Source organism: Aspergillus bombycis (genome assembly GCF_001792695.1).
Source record: "Aspergillus bombycis strain NRRL26010 chromosome Unknown contig00137, whole genome shotgun sequence".
Taxonomy (NCBI): domain Eukaryota; kingdom Fungi; phylum Ascomycota; class Eurotiomycetes; order Eurotiales; family Aspergillaceae; genus Aspergillus; species Aspergillus bombycis.
The window spans coordinates 1-19,361 of NW_019170139.1; the positions used below are offsets into that span (position 1 = coordinate 1).

General features: G+C 51.0%; 8 protein-coding genes across 8 annotated transcripts; 3 read left to right on the forward strand and 5 right to left on the reverse strand.

The window, feature by feature from the left end:
- Window positions 1-903: 903 nt before the first annotated feature.
- ABOM_010704 (putative C6 transcription factor) lies at window positions 904-3,028 on the reverse strand (the record flags this gene model as incomplete). Its single annotated transcript, XM_022537832.1, has 6 exons — window positions 904-1,384; window positions 1,440-1,787; window positions 1,840-2,013; window positions 2,065-2,216; window positions 2,272-2,856; window positions 2,906-3,028. The coding sequence occupies 6 exons, from the start codon at window positions 3,026-3,028 to the stop codon at window positions 904-906; spliced, it is 1,863 nt and encodes a 620-aa protein (XP_022384335.1).
- Window positions 3,029-3,670: 642 nt separating this feature from the next.
- Window positions 3,671-5,563, reverse strand: ABOM_010705 (NCS2 family permease; the record flags this gene model as incomplete). Its single annotated transcript, XM_022537833.1, has 4 exons — window positions 3,671-4,279; window positions 4,334-4,438; window positions 4,498-5,418; window positions 5,483-5,563. The coding sequence occupies 4 exons, from the start codon at window positions 5,561-5,563 to the stop codon at window positions 3,671-3,673; spliced, it is 1,716 nt and encodes a 571-aa protein (XP_022384334.1).
- A 1,182-nt stretch (window positions 5,564-6,745) lies between these two features.
- ABOM_010706 (MFS multidrug transporter) lies at window positions 6,746-7,360 on the reverse strand (the record flags this gene model as incomplete). The annotated part of the gene is made up of 1 exon (XM_022537834.1): window positions 6,746-7,360. One exon carries the CDS (start codon window positions 7,358-7,360, stop codon window positions 6,746-6,748), a length of 615 nt encoding a protein of 204 aa, XP_022384341.1.
- A 1,454-nt stretch (window positions 7,361-8,814) lies between these two features.
- ABOM_010707 (serine hydrolase domain-containing protein) lies at window positions 8,815-9,963 on the forward strand (the record flags this gene model as incomplete). Its single annotated transcript, XM_022537835.1, has 1 exon — window positions 8,815-9,963. One exon carries the CDS (start codon window positions 8,815-8,817, stop codon window positions 9,961-9,963), a length of 1,149 nt encoding a protein of 382 aa, XP_022384336.1.
- A 547-nt stretch (window positions 9,964-10,510) lies between these two features.
- Window positions 10,511-11,743, forward strand: ABOM_010708 (uncharacterized protein; the record flags this gene model as incomplete). Its single annotated transcript, XM_022537836.1, has 2 exons — window positions 10,511-10,851; window positions 10,930-11,743. The coding sequence occupies 2 exons, from the start codon at window positions 10,511-10,513 to the stop codon at window positions 11,741-11,743; spliced, it is 1,155 nt and encodes a 384-aa protein (XP_022384338.1).
- A 123-nt stretch (window positions 11,744-11,866) lies between these two features.
- ABOM_010709 (acyclic terpene utilization AtuA family protein) lies at window positions 11,867-14,081 on the reverse strand (the record flags this gene model as incomplete). The annotated part of the gene is made up of 7 exons (XM_022537837.1): window positions 11,867-12,441; window positions 12,498-12,637; window positions 12,710-12,913; window positions 12,965-13,605; window positions 13,661-13,839; window positions 13,894-13,968; window positions 14,024-14,081. The coding sequence occupies 7 exons, from the start codon at window positions 14,079-14,081 to the stop codon at window positions 11,867-11,869; spliced, it is 1,872 nt and encodes a 623-aa protein (XP_022384337.1).
- Window positions 14,082-14,800: 719 nt separating this feature from the next.
- ABOM_010710 (uncharacterized protein) lies at window positions 14,801-16,589 on the forward strand (the record flags this gene model as incomplete). The annotated part of the gene is made up of 2 exons (XM_022537838.1): window positions 14,801-15,745; window positions 15,804-16,589. 2 exons carry the CDS (start codon window positions 14,801-14,803, stop codon window positions 16,587-16,589), a joined length of 1,731 nt encoding a protein of 576 aa, XP_022384350.1.
- A 192-nt stretch (window positions 16,590-16,781) lies between these two features.
- Window positions 16,782-18,962, reverse strand: ABOM_010711 (fungal specific transcription factor domain-containing protein; the record flags this gene model as incomplete). Its single annotated transcript, XM_022537839.1, has 3 exons — window positions 16,782-17,304; window positions 17,363-18,578; window positions 18,629-18,962. 3 exons carry the CDS (start codon window positions 18,960-18,962, stop codon window positions 16,782-16,784), a joined length of 2,073 nt encoding a protein of 690 aa, XP_022384351.1.
- Window positions 18,963-19,361: the final 399 nt, after the last annotated feature.

Below are 19,361 nucleotides of genomic sequence, written 5' to 3' on the forward strand. Positions count from 1 at the left end.
CGTCTCTCTCTCTCTCTCTCTCTCTCTCTCTCTCTCTCTCTCTCTCTCTCTCTCTCTCTCTCTCTCTTACTATCCCACACAAATACACCAAACAAACCTAACAAGCAACTTAGGGCATCTTCGGGTCCAACTTCTTCGACTTCCAATCCGGCGAAAAGGAGTCGTGGGAGATGTCCCACAAGTTCTGGCTCTACTGGGCCGTTACCATTCCGCTGACGCTGGCCACCTTTGCCGTCTGGGCATTGTGGCATTATCGGACGAAGTTTGGGGGCTTCTCGCGGATAGCGGATGCTAGTGAGAAGGTTTGAGTGGATTGATTGGTTTTTTTTTTGTAGATATTGGGTACTGTTAGTTGGGTATTGGGTATATACTCTACTAAATTGCCCGGTCTGTCTGTTACTAGTGCTATATACCATAGAGCTATATATTTCTTTTGTTTTGATAATGAGCTAAATTTACATAACAAAGAAGAAGAAGAAGATGCTATACTTGGGGGTTTTAGGTAGGTAGTATACTGGCTGTAAGGAGAAGGGGGGAAGGAAAACTTAAATGAAATGGAATGAAAAACATAAAGAGACGCGGAAAAAGAAGGGTCGGCCCGGGACTCGATAGCCGGTCTCTATTTTTGTTGACGGCTGTGTATTTGTTAGTTCTTTCCTGTCTTTAATTACGGATCAGGTGACTAGCATTATCGCAAACCAAAAGTTGCGCAGATTCCTTATCATCATGTTCATGTAGTGTTTCTTTTTCTATTTGGGAATGTAAATTATACAGTCGTGCTATGTTAGGTAAATATTAATGTAGAATGGTATATATCATTATAGGATCTCTATCTTTTATGACGAGTATCGTCCTGGGCCCAAAACACCATGTACATACATACTTAACATAGCCGATCATAGATTATACGTCACCGCTTGCTGCATCGATCGTCTCTTCCTTAATCCTTATCGGACGCAATAGCCATTGACCATCTATTTCGATGAACAACGGAGCTACCTCGACCGGTAGATTGATTCTCAACTCTCGAGCCGTCTCCTGGAGCGACCGGAGAAGGCGCTTGGCTTTCTCGAACCGTCGCGAGAATGCCTTCGCTGCAATGCTGAGAATAATGAACGCTTCGCAGTTGTCGGCCTTCTGTAGGTTTTCTAAGAGAATAAACAGTGCCGCTTGGATCCATTGGATATGGAAGATGGGCATGTGTTCGAGGCCCCACGTGGTTCGGTACATTTGCATCCAGTGGCCGAGGCTACGAGCGGAGGATAAACAGATAGTGAGGGCTTGTGCTGGGATGATCGTGTCGTGATTCGTGTAAGGCATAATGTTTTCACGTGACAGTCTGTGAGGATTGTAGATAGTGATGAGGATGGTGTGGTAATACATACTACATACACCGGTTAGGTCTTGCCCTGCTTGGTTCCGGGCGCCAGCTAACTCACTTTAGGCATAGGATGTGCGGAATTTCGGTGTCCTTCCCTGTCTTCAGACATTGTGGTAGTCGATTCGCCCATTCCGTGAGACGTTTATGCAATTCGGAGGTCTTTTGTTCCATGTCTGGACGGGAAGGAGGCGCCTCTTTGCGAAAATAAAAGTCTGCGACATCATATGCGATTAGATTCAACGCACAGAGCTCGTTGAATAGACACGTCGTGTGCGACGGCGTTCGATCCGCCGGCGTTGGGTATGGATGCCACTCGTCCTGGTTCGATTCATGATTCACCGGCAGGAAAGATGGTTGTTGCGGCGGCTTTATTGTTGGTGTCTTCTCGTATAACAAGGAGTGAGTCCTGGCTGAGATCAGTTGTCGCTCTTCTCTGTTGTAGTAACCCGGGTTCCTACGTGGCGCTGTTGAATAAACCCCAGCTAGTGTTATTAACTACCCGGGCCATACGCAGTTCGTCTTCGTTGACTGTCGATGTTAGCACTGCGTGCTTTTGCGACAGTTCGTTGGCTGAGTAGGCCAGTTGGCTTCGATAGATCCACGCCTGGCGGTCTTGACCGATCATACAGGCACTGTTTGTTCTTAGTCTATCACTCTGCGGAAGTGCGTGGCGAAACACTTACCGCACCCATAGCACACCAATACCTTGGACAGTGGGAAGGCTAATCCTCCCTTCCTCCTTGTCCAGCAATCGCTTCGCCTCATCGTAAAAGTGAGCACCTTTCGACGACACATCCCCGGGAACAGCATACGCTTCGGGATAATCTGAGTAGGTCTGCGATCGTTATGAGGGAGAACATAACCTCGGATACAAACGAGGGGCGACGTACACATGCATATGCTAGAATAGCATTGACCAAAAACGGCGAACAGTATTTGGCCCCCAGCAACCCCGCTTGCATATCGTGAATGAACAGGCCACGATCGACCCAATTGGAGAAAGGGTGGAACCAGGTAAGCCACAGCGAGACGAGGTGCGACACAAAATCGTTGTCCGAGACGACGCTAGTCCAGGGCTTCGCAGGGACCTGAAACAACGGTTGATCCGACAATCGCTTCGCATCCAGGATCCGACGCACTGAGCGCGAGTCCGCGTCCTGTAATCGCTGAACCTCATGGCTGACCTCGATGAGCTCGGGCATCAGGGCTAGTTCCGATTCGGGCACCTGATGGTTGAGATAGTGTTGGATCTCCGGCAGCGAGGCATTGCTTCGGATCAAGTTCAGCAAGGGAATGGTGCTGCGGTTGCCACTTTCTCGGAGGACGCTGACCAGGCGAAAAAGAAGATCCTCTTTCTCCTCAAGTTGGTCGATCTTGCGTTTTAAGGCTCCGCGACGGCGTTTGTCGAGAGTCTGATCCAGGGTACATTCGAGGCGACTCTTGACGCAGTTCACACAAGGCGCGGTCCCGGTGCACTACGCGTGTCAGTAGCGAGATCTATTCTTACAGGGACCGAGATAATACCTTGAGCTTGCGAGCCTTGCAGGCCGAACACGCGGTGCCGACGTTTTTCCTACGGGGGTGAGCATCATTGCCACCCGGGGTACCGGGCGGCGCGGGCGCCAGCCGTCGTTTGGAGTCTGTCATGATGTTCTGCAGACATCAGTGCATGATGAGGGCGGATGAAAAGGGCCTCGAGGGCGAGAAAGGGAGAGGAAGCGGGAAAAGAAAGCAATGAAGGGATGAAATCACAGAGCAAGGAACCGATACCAGGGACGCCCGCCTGATTCGCGCGCGGCGTCATTGGTGGGCGGAAAATGCACGCCACTTCCCCGCATAGAGGGCGTTTTAGAATGACCGTAAGTTACACCACTATTAAGTGGCTCTGGCACGCGACTATCCCCAATCGGGGTAAATTGGGACGTGTTCGTACGAAAATACTTTACAATAGTCTCACAGCCCATTCTAGAAAAGAGTTTCCGCCAATCAAATTCTTTGTCTCGATCGGATCTGATCGAGAACTCTTGTTGGCTCTTCCCAACAACTGCGACGGGATGCCGAAAGTCCTATGAGACAAGCTTGGGTTAAGACATAAAGCGATTGTTGTAAAATAAATTAGTGACTAGCTTATGGAACGCGTTCAACCTTGGAAAGAGCAGTCCTGACGTATGAAGCATGAAATTAATTCGGACGGATGCTCGGTGGAGCGGCAGTACTCCACGCCCATCTAGATATATATAACTATATGTTCTATTATACACGATAAACGATGCTTTATGATTCAACCGATCAAACAACACCACTCTTGCTCTTAAACCCGGACTTCTCCCCCCGGTCATTGCTCGACACCGACCCGTCTGGCACGACACCCTCATTTTCCTCATCCGGCTGCCAGAACTTCTTTTTCCCTCTCGCAGCTCTCTTGACCCAAGGAGGGAAGAAACCACCAGGGAGCTTCCAGGTCCACGCATCCTTCTCATCCTTATTCGGCGGCACAACCCGTCCAAAGCTTGCCTTTTCAATGATCCACACCAGCATGTTGATGCAGATGTAGCTTAGGATACCAGCAATCAAGCCGTACGCGATACTGTAGGTAAAAGGCATGATCGCGATAGTGAGGAAGGCTGGAATGGAATCACCGTAGTACTTCCAGTTAATTTCGGCGGCAGCCTTGCACATGAGGGCACCGACAATGACGAGGGTGCACCCGGTCGCCCAGGGAGGAATCGAGGCAAAAATCGGGGCAAAGAAAACAGCGATGAAGAAGCAGAGGCCGGTCACACACGAGGTCATACCGGTTTTACCTCCTTCCGAGATACCAGCACCACTCTCGACGAAGGCTGTCACGGGAGGGGAGCCAAAGAGCGAGCCGATAGAGACACAGATCGCGTCAACCATCTATATACATCCGTCAGTGTCAATCGTAGCAGAGTCGGATACGGTTATACATACATAGGCGAAAGCACTACCCTCAAAGTCCTGAGTGCGCTCATCGATAGCACCAGCGAAGCGTGCCATAGAATAGAGGGTACCAGTAGTGTCAAGAATATCGACATACTATTGATTCAATCCAGTTAGTCCCGCCTGCGCGACACGTGATAACGGAATCAACTCACCAAGAAGGTAATGAACGCCAATCCAAACTGCGTGCCATGTCCGGAGAGGTCCCATTCCTGCGCCACAAGCGTATGCTTAATCGGATGGAACGTTACTACTTGCTTGAAGAAATCGAAATTGCTGTCGCCCAATTCGGTGTGCGGGAAATACGTCACTGGTGTTGGACGGGGCCACGAGATGATCGAAACCAACAGAATACCGATAATGACTGCACCCTTGACGCGGTACAGCATCAGCATAGCCGTCAGGATACCGCCACAGAAGATACCGACCCACATGGTGGGGTTGCGCATCTTGTCGCTCGCGGGACACATGCCCGTGGTGGGATCACGCATGGAAGAATGACATCCGGCAAGCTCCATCGGAGTGTCCGTCGAGCCGGTGACCAGGCCAATTCCGGCGCTGTAGCTCAATCCAATGAGGGTCAAATACAAGCCAATGCCGGTACCCGTCGCCAGTTTAATCGATGCTGGTAATGCTCGGGCCAACCACTGCCGGATTCCCATGAGGGTCAGGGCCAAGAAGACAAACCCTTCCACAAACACTGCTGTCACTGCGACGCGATATGGGATCATTCCAAATCCGTGATGTCCAACCACTGTATATGCGAAGTATGCGTTCAGGCCCATTCCAGGTGCCAACGCTACCGGCAAATTCGCCAGCAAACCCATGAAGAACGTCCCCAGCGCAGCGATGGCTGCTGTGGCAGTGACCAGATCCCGTTTGACTTCCTGCACGCATAGCAGATACTCGGTGTTCGAATTACACTTGTCGGCCCAGCTCTCTGGTGGACAAACACATGTGCCGCCTGAGTCGGAGGTGATGGTGGAATTGACGCTAATGATGTACGCCATAGCGAAGAAGGTCGCCAATCCAGCCCGAATTTCGGTAAAGAAAAAGCTTCCCTTTCGTTCTTGGGGCTATATGTTTGTTAGAGATCGCCTGCTGTTTTCACCTGAGAAAGAACCCAACGCCACGACTTACATGGCCGGAATTTTCCAGACGGAACCATCGCCCAACTGGCGACCGCGCCACCTTGAGATTGGTACGATGAATCCAACCCATCTTTTCTAGCTTTGAAGTTGACGGAACTGGAGGAGGCGTCTCAGCCTGGGGTATAGATGAGGCAACGCCTAACACAAAAAATTCAAGAAACCTTGCGGAGAAGGCGGGCTTTTATTCCACCCATGGAGGGGCCCAGCCCAAGGAAAAAAGAACGAAAAAGAAAAGAAAAAAAAATTGGCAAACGCATCCTTCGCCTCAGTGCTTATCAGTGGCTCGTGTGACTGTCATCTTGGCAATGACCATCTAAGAGCCACTTAAGGGACTGGAATGCCAGTCAGATGTACGGTTCTCTTGCCGACCGGCCCAAGGATCGAATCAGCAATTCTGCTAATGGACCCCTAACAGTTGAACCATGCCTATTCTGTACTGGAGTGGAGGGTTTCATGAGACACACGCGGGTCTCGCCGAATTTTTGCGTTTCGGTCCACAGCTCGTCAGCTTATCGCAAGCAGTTTTTTTATCTTTGCCCGTGCGGGTTTCTCGAGGGACGCGAGATTAATTCTCTTGGCATCGCGGAAATTTTACCGGTTCTTCTCTTCCAGACGGCAAGTCCGGAACGTGCCATCAGTGTTTCATTGCCCATGGAATTCTACCGTGTTTACTGGACGGAGCAAGTATGTATGTACATTGTGCAGAGAACAATACAGTCCCCCTTGCATCTGGAATCCCCGCAGCGACTACCCCGACTTTTCCTCGAATATCGCCGCGCTCGGTGCACACTTGCTCTTCCGCCGCAACGTGAGGCCCCAGATGATAAATCCCAATGGAATCCGGATCATGATAGGCGCAAGACAGCCCAACTGTGTCCCAGCCCACTGAACACCCAGGTTGATAAACATCTGCCGTGCAAAGAGCGGAAAACACGCCTCCGACGGCGGACCGGAGAGTAGTGTTGGCGGCGAAGACCGAAGCGGCACTGTCCTATCGGCCTTGCTTACTGGGCGTTATCGGGCTTAGATAAAAGGGGGTGTTTACAGCTGCAGATACGAGTCAATCAGATAGTTGAAGCACTGCAGCAAGATGCAATAGATACCAAATCCCACGAGAACGCCGCATGCCGTGGGGGTTACCCAGTGGATGTTCTTCGTCCATCCTGTCCAACCGAACCTATTTCGGTCAAAGCCATGAGAAACCATTGAGCAGAGTAGATGCGTACCAAAAGGGACCTACTGTGAAGGCGATTCAGCCCACAATCACCGGGGATAATCGCCATTCCGGCACTGGGATATCGTTATTGGCTACTAATCTCTTCGTATATGCCGGGTGACTGAGGAGGGTGTATGCAGCCCCCGCAAACTCGCCAGTGATTAACCCGATGAACGGCAGGCTCCCGACTCCCAAGTTCATCCCATGGATCTGCTGAGATACGACGGGATATGCCCCTAGCAACGCATACATCAGCCCGTAGATGAAAGACGTGTACAACGTCACCAAGAACGCAACAGGCTCGGTGAACCAGATGTGGAAGGGTCGGCTGAAGTTTACGGTGATCCAGTGGTTGAAATCAACCTCGACCTCATCTTGTTTCGCATGGATTTCTCGAAAGAAGCAGAGCAATACTGCCGATCCGAAGAAACCCATAATGGCAGCGATGTACATGGTCCATCGCCAGTGGAAGTTACTCATGGTAATAAAGCCCCCCGTGAAGGGGGATGCAAATGACCCAACGAACACGGCCATGGCAAACATGGCGATGGCCACGCCGCGGTGACGATTATTGTAAATACCGGTGAATACTGCCAGGACAAGGGCCAGCGGACTAGCGTCGAAGAACCCAGCGAAGAGCCGGGTCAACATCATCGTCTGGACATCTTTCGCTGTCGCGGTCCCAATGGTAAAGATGCTAGCCCCAAAGGCACCCGCAGCGAGGGACCATCATCGGCCGCTCAGCTCCGAAGCTGGGGCCCAGAATGTAGGACCGGAGGCGAAGCCCAAAACATACAGAGTCACGCCTAATATCATGACCTCCGTACTCACGTGGAACTCACTGGTCGCGGCGAGTGTAGAAGAGAAGATCGCACTTGCGAACGAGGACACGAAAGTGACATACGCTAGGGCGCGAGACAAAAGAACCCTATCCAGACAGTTCCGAAGATTGCCTCGAGCAAGTGATCATCGTGTGTGCCTACTTGGTGCTCATCCGCCAGTTATGCGGATCCATTGGGTCCTCTCCTGTGAATTCTAGGACATATTTCTCGGGGTCAGGCAGCAGGGGAGGATAATATTTTCCGCCACCAAATGGTAGGCATTGAGCTCTGGGCGATGGTCCAGCTGTCGATCTGACGGTCGGCCGGCGCGTCAGACAAAGCGACTCAATTCGTGAGAGCTCAACATTGGTGGAGCGCCGGCTCACCGTTGATGGTCTTACTGATGCGAACGACGGGCTATGCTCTGGATGGGCGGTGGGAATCTCCGACAGACCCACTACTTGAACTGCCGGAGGAGGGCATCTTTGGGTTGATCGGCTTTGATTTCCGGCAATGTATGGTGTACAAGTTCTTTATGCGCGAGAGGGGGGAGCCATGAGGGTAACGACGTTCGTCAATCGATATCGACCTATGGGTTCAATAATACCCTCCGAGTTAACCACAATTGTGATTCTACGTCTATTTAATGATAACCAATCCACGCTCACCACAGGTGGGACGATGTCATCCATATCACCTGAAGTTAATCACCTGAAGTTACTGTAGAGAATTTACCACCCATGACAATCGCCAATATCTGTCCCAGATTGACATCCCCGTCCCTGCAGCTGTATAGCAATGTCGCCCTGTCAACCGCAAAGAATATTACTAAACATCTCCCGGCATCTACCGGAGACCCCGCATGGTGGGGGTCAACTTTATGTCCTCCGCAACCTGCTAGGCATGATGTTTTACCATCATACTTCTGGTCGCTTGGATTCTATGCAAGATAGTAGCTACGATCATAGACTGTTGATTACTCACTATTATTAAGTGCTATCAACTATGCGTTCTCGGCTGTAGACACATACCCGAGTTCTTGAAATGGTTGGTTAACTCCAGCTGGCAAGCATGAGTTGAAGCTTCGTCTGCACTAATTCGTATACATAAGCACTAAATGTTTTAGTTCCGAATGACATAAACCCACCTTTTTTTTAGCAAGGTCAAAGAAGCGCATAAATAGTGCCATAGTATCATTTAAGATAAACAATACATCACAATCCATTCTCTTCTTCAACTAATCTTCAAATACTCTTCAAATATCTCATGCCATCGTTAACAGCCATGGCCCAAGTCGATGGCACGTGCGACCCGGCGTTCTCATGCGTGCGTGATATTTTGCAGCAGAACATCTCCTCTGACAAGGAGCTTGGCGCCTCCATCTGCGTTAGTGTTAAGGGAAAGACCGTCGTGGATATATGGGGCGGCTACGCAGACACAGCACGCTCCAAGCCATGGAAGGAGAATACGATTGTATCGGTCTGGTCCGTGACCAAGACGGTCATGAATCTGGCGATGCTGCTTCTGATCGATCGCGGCATGGTGGATCCGGATGCTCCGGTTATTCAATACTGGCCGGAGTTCGGTGTCAACGGCAAAGAGGGCGTATTGGTTCGACACTTCATGAGTCACACTGCTGGCCTGCCATCCTTCGATCCCCCAATTGACGAGGCCACCCTGCTCAACGTGCCTCTGGCGACTGACAACCTAGTTCAACAGAAACCCTGGTGGACACCGGGCACGGCACACGGGTACCACCTTAGCTCCCAGGGGCATCTCATTGGGGAGTTAGTCCATCGCGTAACGGGGCAAACGCTGGGCGAGTTTATTCACGATGAGCTTGCTGTTCCCCGTAATGCCGACTTCCACCTCCCCGTGGCGGAAGAAGAATGGGATCGTATCGCAGAAATGGTTCCTGCAACGATGACGATGGACCTCTCCGTGCTAGATCCGAACAGCATCATGTATCGCGCTATGGCTGGTCATCCTGCCAATCAAAACGCTGCCAAAGAGCCTGCCTTCCGTCGCAGCGGTATTGGGTCCATGGCTGGCTTTACCAATGCACGTGGGGCCCACGACATTTTATCCATCATCACGCAGAATGGCACTGTGGACGGGAAACGCTTCTTGAGCCCTGAGACGATCGAAAAGATCTTCGAGGTGCAGGCCAGTGGCCCGGACCAGGTCATCGGGTTAAATATCGAATGGGGACTTGGTTTCGGCATCGGCGCGCAAGGTACCGTGGACTGGCTGCCATCTGGAAAACTGGCCTTCTGGGGGGGATGGGGAGGGTCGTTTGCGATCATGGATCTCGATCGTCAAATGACTTTCACGTATGCGATGAATAAGATGGGCGTGAGTATTGTTGGAAATGAGCGAACGGGGGATTATGTACAGGCTGCTTATGCGGCGCTGGAAGGGTATAATGCGTGATGACTGACTATATTGTCATCAATGTAGCAGCATACTTGCGGATACATAGAGTTGGTCCTCTGACAACTATGTCTACTTAGATTTTGGAATATCTCAGAGTACCGGTGGAATGAGCTGGTCTACTGCATGTCAGAATTCGGAGGCTGTGGAGTACTCTTCTAGCGCGTTCGGCACAATGAGATGCGCTTTCATCCTTCTATTTTATGATTACTATTAAACTGAATGTAGGTAAACTGTGCTGGTTCGGGGTCATATGTAAGTTCCGAAACCTCGGTATCAACCCCAGAGGCACTCCACATGTACCGAAGCAAGCCCTAGTTGTACGTCAATGATCGACAGTTAGTCCTCCGCATCCTTCGCAACAGCTACCCCATTAGGAAATAGATCGCATACCTATTATGCATTCACGTTTTCAATCATTGTCTGGAGAAAACAAATATCGTAGACATAAATACCCCAGAAACCTACCCCGTTGAAGAAGACCCCCATTTCAATTCTTTCAATTCTTTCCCGCACGATCCATCGCCAACCGGAGAGGACCGCCAAAATGGCTGTCGCTAAAGTCCTCCTCCCCTCGCTAAGCCTCTTCGTCTTCTACGCCATCTTCTACTACGCAGACATAAACGGCCTCCGCGCACTAGGCGAGCAGTACATCGCATCCGGAGCGCTCCCAGGAACCAATGAGCCCCTCCGCACAGTCTACACCGGCATCGAGCCCATCGACCACCTCCTGACAACCCTAACGACCTTCTTCTGGCCAACAACAGACGGCAGCAACCCATCGCTGTTCCTCCACTCCATCGCCTTCTCCGGTACATTTGGCTCAGCCTGGGTGCTCATCACCCTCGAAGCATGGCGAAAGGGCAACGCATGGACAATTGCAGCATTGTAACTCCCCCTGTCTCTCCTCCAACCCGACCCCCCTCACCTTAGTATATCCAAAGCTAACAGAGCGAAAAAAAAAAGCCCTATGATCTTCGGCCTGGCAGCCCAAGTGCTCACCTTCGCCTTCGCAGCGCCGCTCTACTGCTTCTTCCACCTCGTAACCTCCCAAACAGCCAAGAACCCAACCCCGGACACCCTCCGCATCCCGCGCTTCATCACCAACGCGCTCCCCCTCGTCTTCATCGTGGGCTACATGGTCCCCACACAGCTCCTCATTCTCCCAACCTCTGAACACATCACCACCGACCTGAAACAAATCTTCATCGCCATCTGGCAACCCTGGCCCGCCTACATCTCCATCCTTCTCACGGCCATCTACGCCGTCATCGCCCCCTTCACATCTTCAGGTAGAACCACCCCAGCCAGCGAGCGCAAGAGCCTCAGTTCCCTGAGGTGGGTATACGCCTTCGCATTCGGGAACACGGCGCTCACGCATCTCGTCTCGTGGATTATCTCCCTGAGTTCTGTGCTCGTGCCTGGCGTCTTTCACGAGGAGTTTGTGGGGCCCCTGCACCCCGGAAGGGTGTTTGAGGTGCCGATTCCGTGGGAACAGCCTGTCCGGGCTGTGGGAAGTGTCGGGGAGGGTGTGCACGCGTTTCTGAGATGGGATTATATTATTGGGTCGCTTGGGGTGCTCGTTTGGGCGGGGAGTCTATATGCGGCTGCGCAGAGGGGGGTGTATGGAAGAGTTGGCTGGTTGGGGCTTTTTGTGAAGACGGGCTTGCTGAGTGCGTTTGTGGGGCCTGTGGGCGCTGCGGTTGAGTTGATGTGGGAGAGGGAGGAGTTGGTGCTGGCCAGGAGGGGGGTGACTGAGAGTCGGAAGAAGGACTCGTAGGTAAGGGGGTGGTGTTGAGTTTTGTTGGTGATGAGGTGGATTGTATAGCTATTATTTCTTCGATTCTGGTACTATGGGAAGAAGATACTGGTGTTTCATTCTGTGTGCATACTCTGTACATACTTATAGTTTTGTTGATAGTTTCAGGTCGAACTGAACAGGAACTGAAACGACCTTGTCCCGGATATAATCCGCAAATCCCTTCCCGTAGCCGTCCAGTCGGCTGGAACTGCTGACTCCGCGGCCCAGGATACCGTAGATGACAAAATGCACCGCATGGATCTGGGGGAACTCCACCCTCTCGATCGAGAACGAGTCATCCCAATCATCGCCGAGGAGATCCCGCATCCGCGAGATGGTCATGGACGACCGGAGCCACTCCCAGTGAGCTGGGTTGGAGACGAAGATGCCAAAGTTGAGGTTCGCGCCTTTGTCGCCGGATCGAGCAAGTGCGATGTCGCCGAGACGGATTTGCTTCGTTGGGCCATTGTATATTGTTGGTGTTACCGGATCGTAGCTCTCGCGTGGTCTCAGGGGTGCGTATTGGCTTGGGCGTGGGATGTCGAACGATGCGGTTTTGGATTGCCCGTCGAGAATATTGATCTTCTCGTTAATGTCCGACTGGTTGGTTATGGCGGGATAGTATGCGAGGAATGGGCGTGGGAAGGCGGTGCGCGCGTCGAGGGATGCGTGTAAGCCTGTTTATTAGTTGGCTTGCTTCTGCATTTGATGGAGGTATAGGGTATATATATACCGGAGAAGTGTTTTAGTGAGATCTGGCCCATTGCTTTTGAGACAGCTGCTACCGCTTGTGCTGTGCGGGCTGCGATGAAGATGCGTATATATGTGGTGCTCTTTAGCTGAGAGGATGGATTTGGGTCGGGAACTCCGACTCTGGGACAAAATTAGACATTTATTCTCGTAGCGATATGCCCAGCCGGGGTCTGTGGATAGAAGTGTGCTTACCTCTGGAATTCGAATGTTTCTAGGTCATTAGCGGCACTTTCAGGGAGGAAATGACGGAGTTGCTTCTCGAGGAGATCCCACTTCTGAGCAGTAGCATATCCGGTTGCATTCAAAAGTAGTTGGGCCTCATAGCCTCCAGGATAGAAAACCGCAAGCTTGGTAGTGGGAGGTGGTGGTGACCCTTTGATACCGGATACACGGACTCTGTCTACCGTTAGGGCCTGTGTGAACCGGGGGGGGGTTATGAACGAATACCTGTCCTTGCCAGCATCCTCAACAACGATATCACCAATATGGGCACTAACATCGCTGTTCAGGTAGATGTTGCCCTGCAACTCATACAGGAATTGGCATGTCACTGTGTCAGTGTTCACCACACCTTGGGTTCCCGGGTGTTTGGTGATGACGCAGGTGCCGTCCCTCTCGATCTCGGCAATAGGAAATCCAGGAGCAATGAGGTCTTCGACCGGATATCTATCAAAGCCAGCGAAGTTTGCCCCAGTGACATATGCCGAGCATTCAATTAGATGGCCTGCAATGAGTGCTCCAGCAAGTCTATCGTAGTCCGTTTCGCTCCAGTTGTACCAGAACCAGGCCGTGGCAATCACCGGACTAGCATCCGCAACACGCCCACAAATGATAATCTGTGCGCCTCGCCTCAAGCCTTCGACAATACCACGGGCCCCAAGGTATGCATGGGCCGATGTCATGGGGATCGGCTTTCCATCGGTTGTATTCATAAACGCATATGTCAACCTCGATGGGACGATGGAGGCGTTTCCAGAATCCAAATGCTGCAATTCCTCTTTGGTAGTTGGCATATTAGGCCCGACTTGAGGGTATAGATCATCCCCCGATACATAAGCCACACGTATGTCAAGTTTCTTCTCAGCTTTCTGGAGCGAGCAATTTAGTTGGGCCTCCTGCTTGGGGATCGCAGTTGCTGCTTACTAGGGCCTCGACTTTCAACGCAAGTGCTCTAGGATCCAAGGCACCCCCGTTGATTACAACACGGATACCCTTTTCCGCAACCACGTCGATTGTTTGCTGTAGTCCCTGCCAGGCTGTTTCCTCGTAGCCCGGATGTTTGCCCGCGCGCCAGGCCTCGGCATTCTTGGCTAAGTTGACTTCTGTTCACACATTAGTCAGTGACGATGCTCTCTAAGGGGTATCGAGAAGCGTACCCGCAAGGTAGTCACCAGTGATAAAGTCGACATCACCCAGTGTCGCCTGGCGGTACATCTCATACGCTGGATCGCCTAGTTACTCAAGCAGTCAGCGTCTGGAAACTCAGCTAAGAGTCGATGAACAGACCATGGTAGCCAGAGCAGTTGGCCACTTTCACAGGTCTATTTTCGGGATCACGCAACATCTTTCAGTGAATATAGTTATCCTTGCGATACGGGCAATATGGGTTGGTGTTATAGTTGTGAAGAATGGATTATCCGGCTACGGGACTTGCTTGGACATCGCGCTATATATTCCACCGCTGCTTGGGCGACTTCCCATAAGTCCTCGGGATTTAATACCAGGTCATTCGATTAATGAAAGCTTGTTATGAAGCATTTCCCCGCATTCATTATCCACCGCTGATCCTGCTTTATGCTTGGCTGGTCGAAGCTATGATTCTCGGCAAACATGCGCCACGGGCCACGGGATTCTTGCACCGGTGCCACGGAGGCGCGGAGTTCCACATCTATAGCGTCCAACTAAACGTCGCAAATTTTGCTTTGGAGGCCCAGAAAGTTTCCTTGACTGCGCTATCTGAAAGGCCGTCAAACCGTATAGGATGACTATTCCAGACAAAGAGCGCCTGGCCCCTCGGCTTACCCGGATAGCCTTTTTCAGCAGGCTTTCGTCACCATTTTCTGGCCCACGTCTAGTGTCATATCCAAGGCAAGTACTTCTATGTGGACCAATAGTGGAGCCCCTCGGCACCGAGGGTGTTGTTTCCAACGGTTTTTCTAGGTAACGTAGTGTGCTAGTGGATGATATAAAGGGAGAAACGCGCGTCCTTCGAAGGTGGCCGCCTGTGACTATTATCCGTTGTACAGTTTTCGTTGTTGCATACATCTCAACCATATATCCACTATGGCCTTTCCTCACCAGACCACGCCAGGAACAGACGTATACGGCCCTGGCACCTTCATCGATAAGGATGTTCTCCCCGTCCCCGAGGACACTCGCCGAGTATTCGAATTTATAGCCTCGAAGACGCCTGGATTTACCCAAGACAAAGCAGTATGGGATACCGTTCATTTTGAGGGACAGCCGGATCCCATGATTCCTGGTCCCATCAAAGCACCTATTGTTGCTGCCGCTCTGCATGCGATGTGTGGCGTGGTAGGGAACGAGTTATTGGAACTTCGCGATAGTAGACCAGTGGCCGAGAGCAGTGTCACCGTGAACACTGACCAGGCAGGAATATGGCTTGGTTCGGTGGCGACTACACACATCAATGGATCTGATGTCTCGGCTATAGCGCTGTCGGGGAAGTTGAACACCCTATTTGACCGTGATTTGGAACAAGGCTTCGGCAAAGGCCTCGCAAGTAGGACAACAGCGATCTACCAAACCAAGGATCCGAACGTCTGGTACCAACTTCATGGCTCTCTCAATGCTAAACGAGTTCTGGAAACCATGGGAATCGACACAAACGTCACCTTCAATTCGCCGAGCGGGTATTACGACTACATCCAGAAACATGTCCGTCAGTGGAGCCCAGATGAGCTTGAGATGCACAACGTACGCCATGGCCTTTGTGGAAGCATTTGCTATAAGCCAGAATCATGGCGAAACACGGAAATGGGAAAGAAGCTCGCCAGGCATCCATATGTGAACTATACGCACGAGGCGTATGCAGCTCCTACACCCCAGCAGCCCTTACCCAAGGTTCCTGGTGACCAGAGACCATTGGCCGGGATCAAGGTGCTGGAGATGGTACGCATTATCGCAGGCCCAACTATCGGTGTGACTCTCGCCGCCTTTGGTGCGGACGTTATCCGAGTGAACTGTAGTAAACTGCCCGATCTGAATGTAAGCTGCCTTGTTCCCTTTACTGCATCAACTGGAAAGCTCACTTATATGATGAAAGGTCTTGCAACTTGTCCTGAATGCAGGAAAGCGTACCATCGACTTGGACATTACTAAGCCTGAGGACATGACTCGTCTCCGAGAGCTTATCGCAGATGTGGACGTGTTCATTCAGGGATTCCGGTATGGGTCCTTGGACAGAAAGGGCCTTGGACTCCGGGATATGCTAGAATTAGCTGCAAACCGAGGAAAGGGTATTGTCTATGTGGATGAGAACTGTTATGGCCCGGATGGTCCCTTTGCTGAACGCCCAGGTTGGCAGCAAATTGGCGATGCTGCCTCCGGTTCTTCCTATGTTATGGGTAGGTCTTTGGGATATGCGGACGAGAAATGCGTTTTACCCCCGTTGCCGGTGTCAGACATGACTACGGGTGTAGTGGGTGCTCTTGCGGCCATGATGGCTATCCGTGACCGAGCAGTCAAAGGAGGCTCTTACCACGTTGTTAGTTCCTTGGTTGCCGCAGACAACATCGCACTGGAAGAAGAAGTCGGACTGTACCCCCTAGACGTGGTTCACAACACGGCTGAGAAGTTTGGGTTTGTACCCTCAACACCCGATCAGTTTGTTACTGAAATCCTGTTCCAAGTCATCGCTGGTTGGAAAAAGGGCCGGCCTGGGTACCTAGATGAGGATTCGCCATTGATGACCACATTTGATCAAGGGCCGTGGGGACGACAAACCTTGCTCAAGCCAATTGTCAGGCTTGGTGAAGACGCGGTGACCCCCCGGTGGACCAGTCCCCCTGTACCCAATTGCTACCACGACAGGAACATCAACTGGCATTAGAAAGCCGGCCCGAAGTTGCAAGGAATGAACAACCATTGTATTATTACATTAGGCCATTAGATTCATGTTATATTATTTACATCCCTACCAAACTGTAGTTTAGAGGCTGTCCTCGTCTGTATAAAGTAGATCGCTCATCGTTGGTCTGTATAAGTGTGGCTAGACCGTTTTCGAGAATTATGCTGAGAAAAACTATAAGAATCGCCCATTGCCTATACCCTCATCAGATGTGCTAGGCACCACGTCGCCCCAATTCCAGAAAGGAGCAATAGGCCATTGAAAATTCATGGCCAAGTCAAAGGTTGGATCAACCGAGGGCATGTCATAGTTTTGTAACATAGCACTATTTCCGGCAGGATCCGCATCTCCGGCTAGAGGTGCAACTAAACCGGGATCAGCCAGCACCGAAAATCCACTTACCGGCTCCCCGGTCTCGTTTCTAGAAGGTTGATTGTTGTTGATATGTCCGATCGATTGCTGGGAGGTGTTTTGCTCGGCTCGACTTATGGCCTTCTTGGCTGCACTTTTTAGCTCGGTGCACAGTTCGAGTATGTAATCAACATATGTGCCTGGCTCTTCAGATGATAATTTCGAAAGCAAGTCTATTGTTTCTTGAGCCATGGCGAGATCAGTCACGGAATGTTGATGAGCGGTACTCGTTAGTAAGTTCGACAACAAGGTCATTGATGCAGCAGCAGGGAAGTAAATGACGCCCCTTTCAAGGTTAGCATAAGATCGGATTTACCATATATGATTATTTCAGATACACATACCATGCGAAGCAGGACCCAAATACACTAATATGTTTTATGAGTTGAACTGCAGACCTTGCACATTCCAGAGACCTCACAAGCATATCATCTACCTCCTTATCCAAAGCTGCGAAATCTTCTAAGTCCTGTGCAGGTCGAGCCATTGATCGTCGAGCGTGAATGCAGAGTTGGTAAAGCTTGGCATAACAGCAATGATAGGTGAAGTCCAATCTTAGGACATGCTGAAGATGATAATCAGACGTATTAGAGAACGACATTTGGGAATCGTACTGCTTTCCAAAAGAGGTCCGCCATTCGAGAAGGTCATCCTCACTAGTCTTCAACTGTCGGATAAGATCTTGGGCGGTCTTTGTCTTGATGCTGGTGGTATAAAGACGGTCGTATATGTGTCGTTGGATTAACGAAAATCGTGACAACAAGTGGAAGTAGTCAAGATGGGCACCACGGACAGGTACAATTCCTAGTCCGTCTTGGGGCTTATTGGAAGGTAGAGGGGTATCGAAATCGTTCACGTCCTGGACCGGTGGCCGCCCGGTTCGATGAGAGATTTCCGCGTCTAGGAGGAATGCGATCCAGAACGTTCTCCGCCGCTCCTCAATCTGCGATGGAGATAGTCCCAATGTCTGATTGCGATGTAGCCCAACGGATTGTGAAAGCCGCATTGCCGCTGCAGCGAACATGAAGAGCGGCTGAGGATTCGGTGTATTTTGGAAGAGGAGCGCAAGCCCCAACATTGCTTGGACAGCAAGTAAGTCCGCAGCACGCATGAAAAATTCTACAATCACGTTTAGAGCATTCCGGATGTGTCCCATTGACTTCTGCCACTCCTCACTTCCATCAGGTAGCTTCTGTGCCCTTTCCCTGTACGCAGATGCAAGCACAACATTCAGGGATGCCCACCACGAGGGGCTTTCATCAGGGTTCCAACCAAACTGCTTATCCACCAATCTCGTAAACGTAGCCTCATCAAACAGTGGGATCGCTCTATTGAAGCCACCAAAGTATTCGCTTACGAGCTGGAGTGTGATCGGCTTGGGAGGTAATTGCTGGAAAGCGCGCTGCCCAGGATCGCCTTGCAGAATGCGAGGATACCAACTGGACAATTGCCACCTAGAGGCTGTTTTTTGACTAGGTGTCATCCACGCTCCAGATCGTTTTTCGCCCTCTAGCGCATTTAGGGCTTGGGGTGAAGGTAATGAGAAACCAGAAGATGCTCCTTAGACGAGGTCAACCTGAATTCACTTTAACGCATGGGGCTATGTTTACCGAAAAATCGCATCTTTGCTCCCTCGGCATTGATGACGTAGGGAGCCTGGTTAGCTTCACCGTCCGCACTTGGCTGAGCATTACTTTCCTCCAGCTGGGTCCTAGAAGGTGATGTAAGATAAGGCTGACTCTCTATAGCGTTAGGTTCACAATTAGCGCTGTCACTGGTGCCAGCTGCTGCCGCAGATGGGACAGGAGAGTTCCTCTTGTTTTCTGATACGAATTCTGGCCTTGGCGCATCTAGGGTTCGGTCTTGCAATTGCATTTCCATATCTTGAACGCGTTTCTCTAGCTCCTCAACATATGCTCTGGTAGTGATTGAATCAGAAGACATTAGACATAAAGTGGCTTTCGAACTCACCGGCTAGTTCGACTGGAGTGCCTCAAAACATCCTGGAAAGCACAGGGCAAATTGAATGCTTTACATGGTGAGCAAATGGGGCGCCTGCCATCGCATTTCGTCTTTTTACGTCGGCAGGTAGTGCACGCCTAGGTAGATGAATTCGACGATAAGCATTTTCTCTGATTCCCGAGTAATGCTAGGCTTAGATCTCGCATGGGTGAATCAAGGCTCACTTTGGCACGCCTTACAACCGTAGCACCAGGGCTCCGTGACTGGTTCATTGTGTTTCATTCACGCATACGAGGAAGTTGAATTGATCCGTACGTGAAATGATAGATGATTGAATATATGGGACCGGAAAGATGAGAGCCTGCATGGAATGAACGGGGA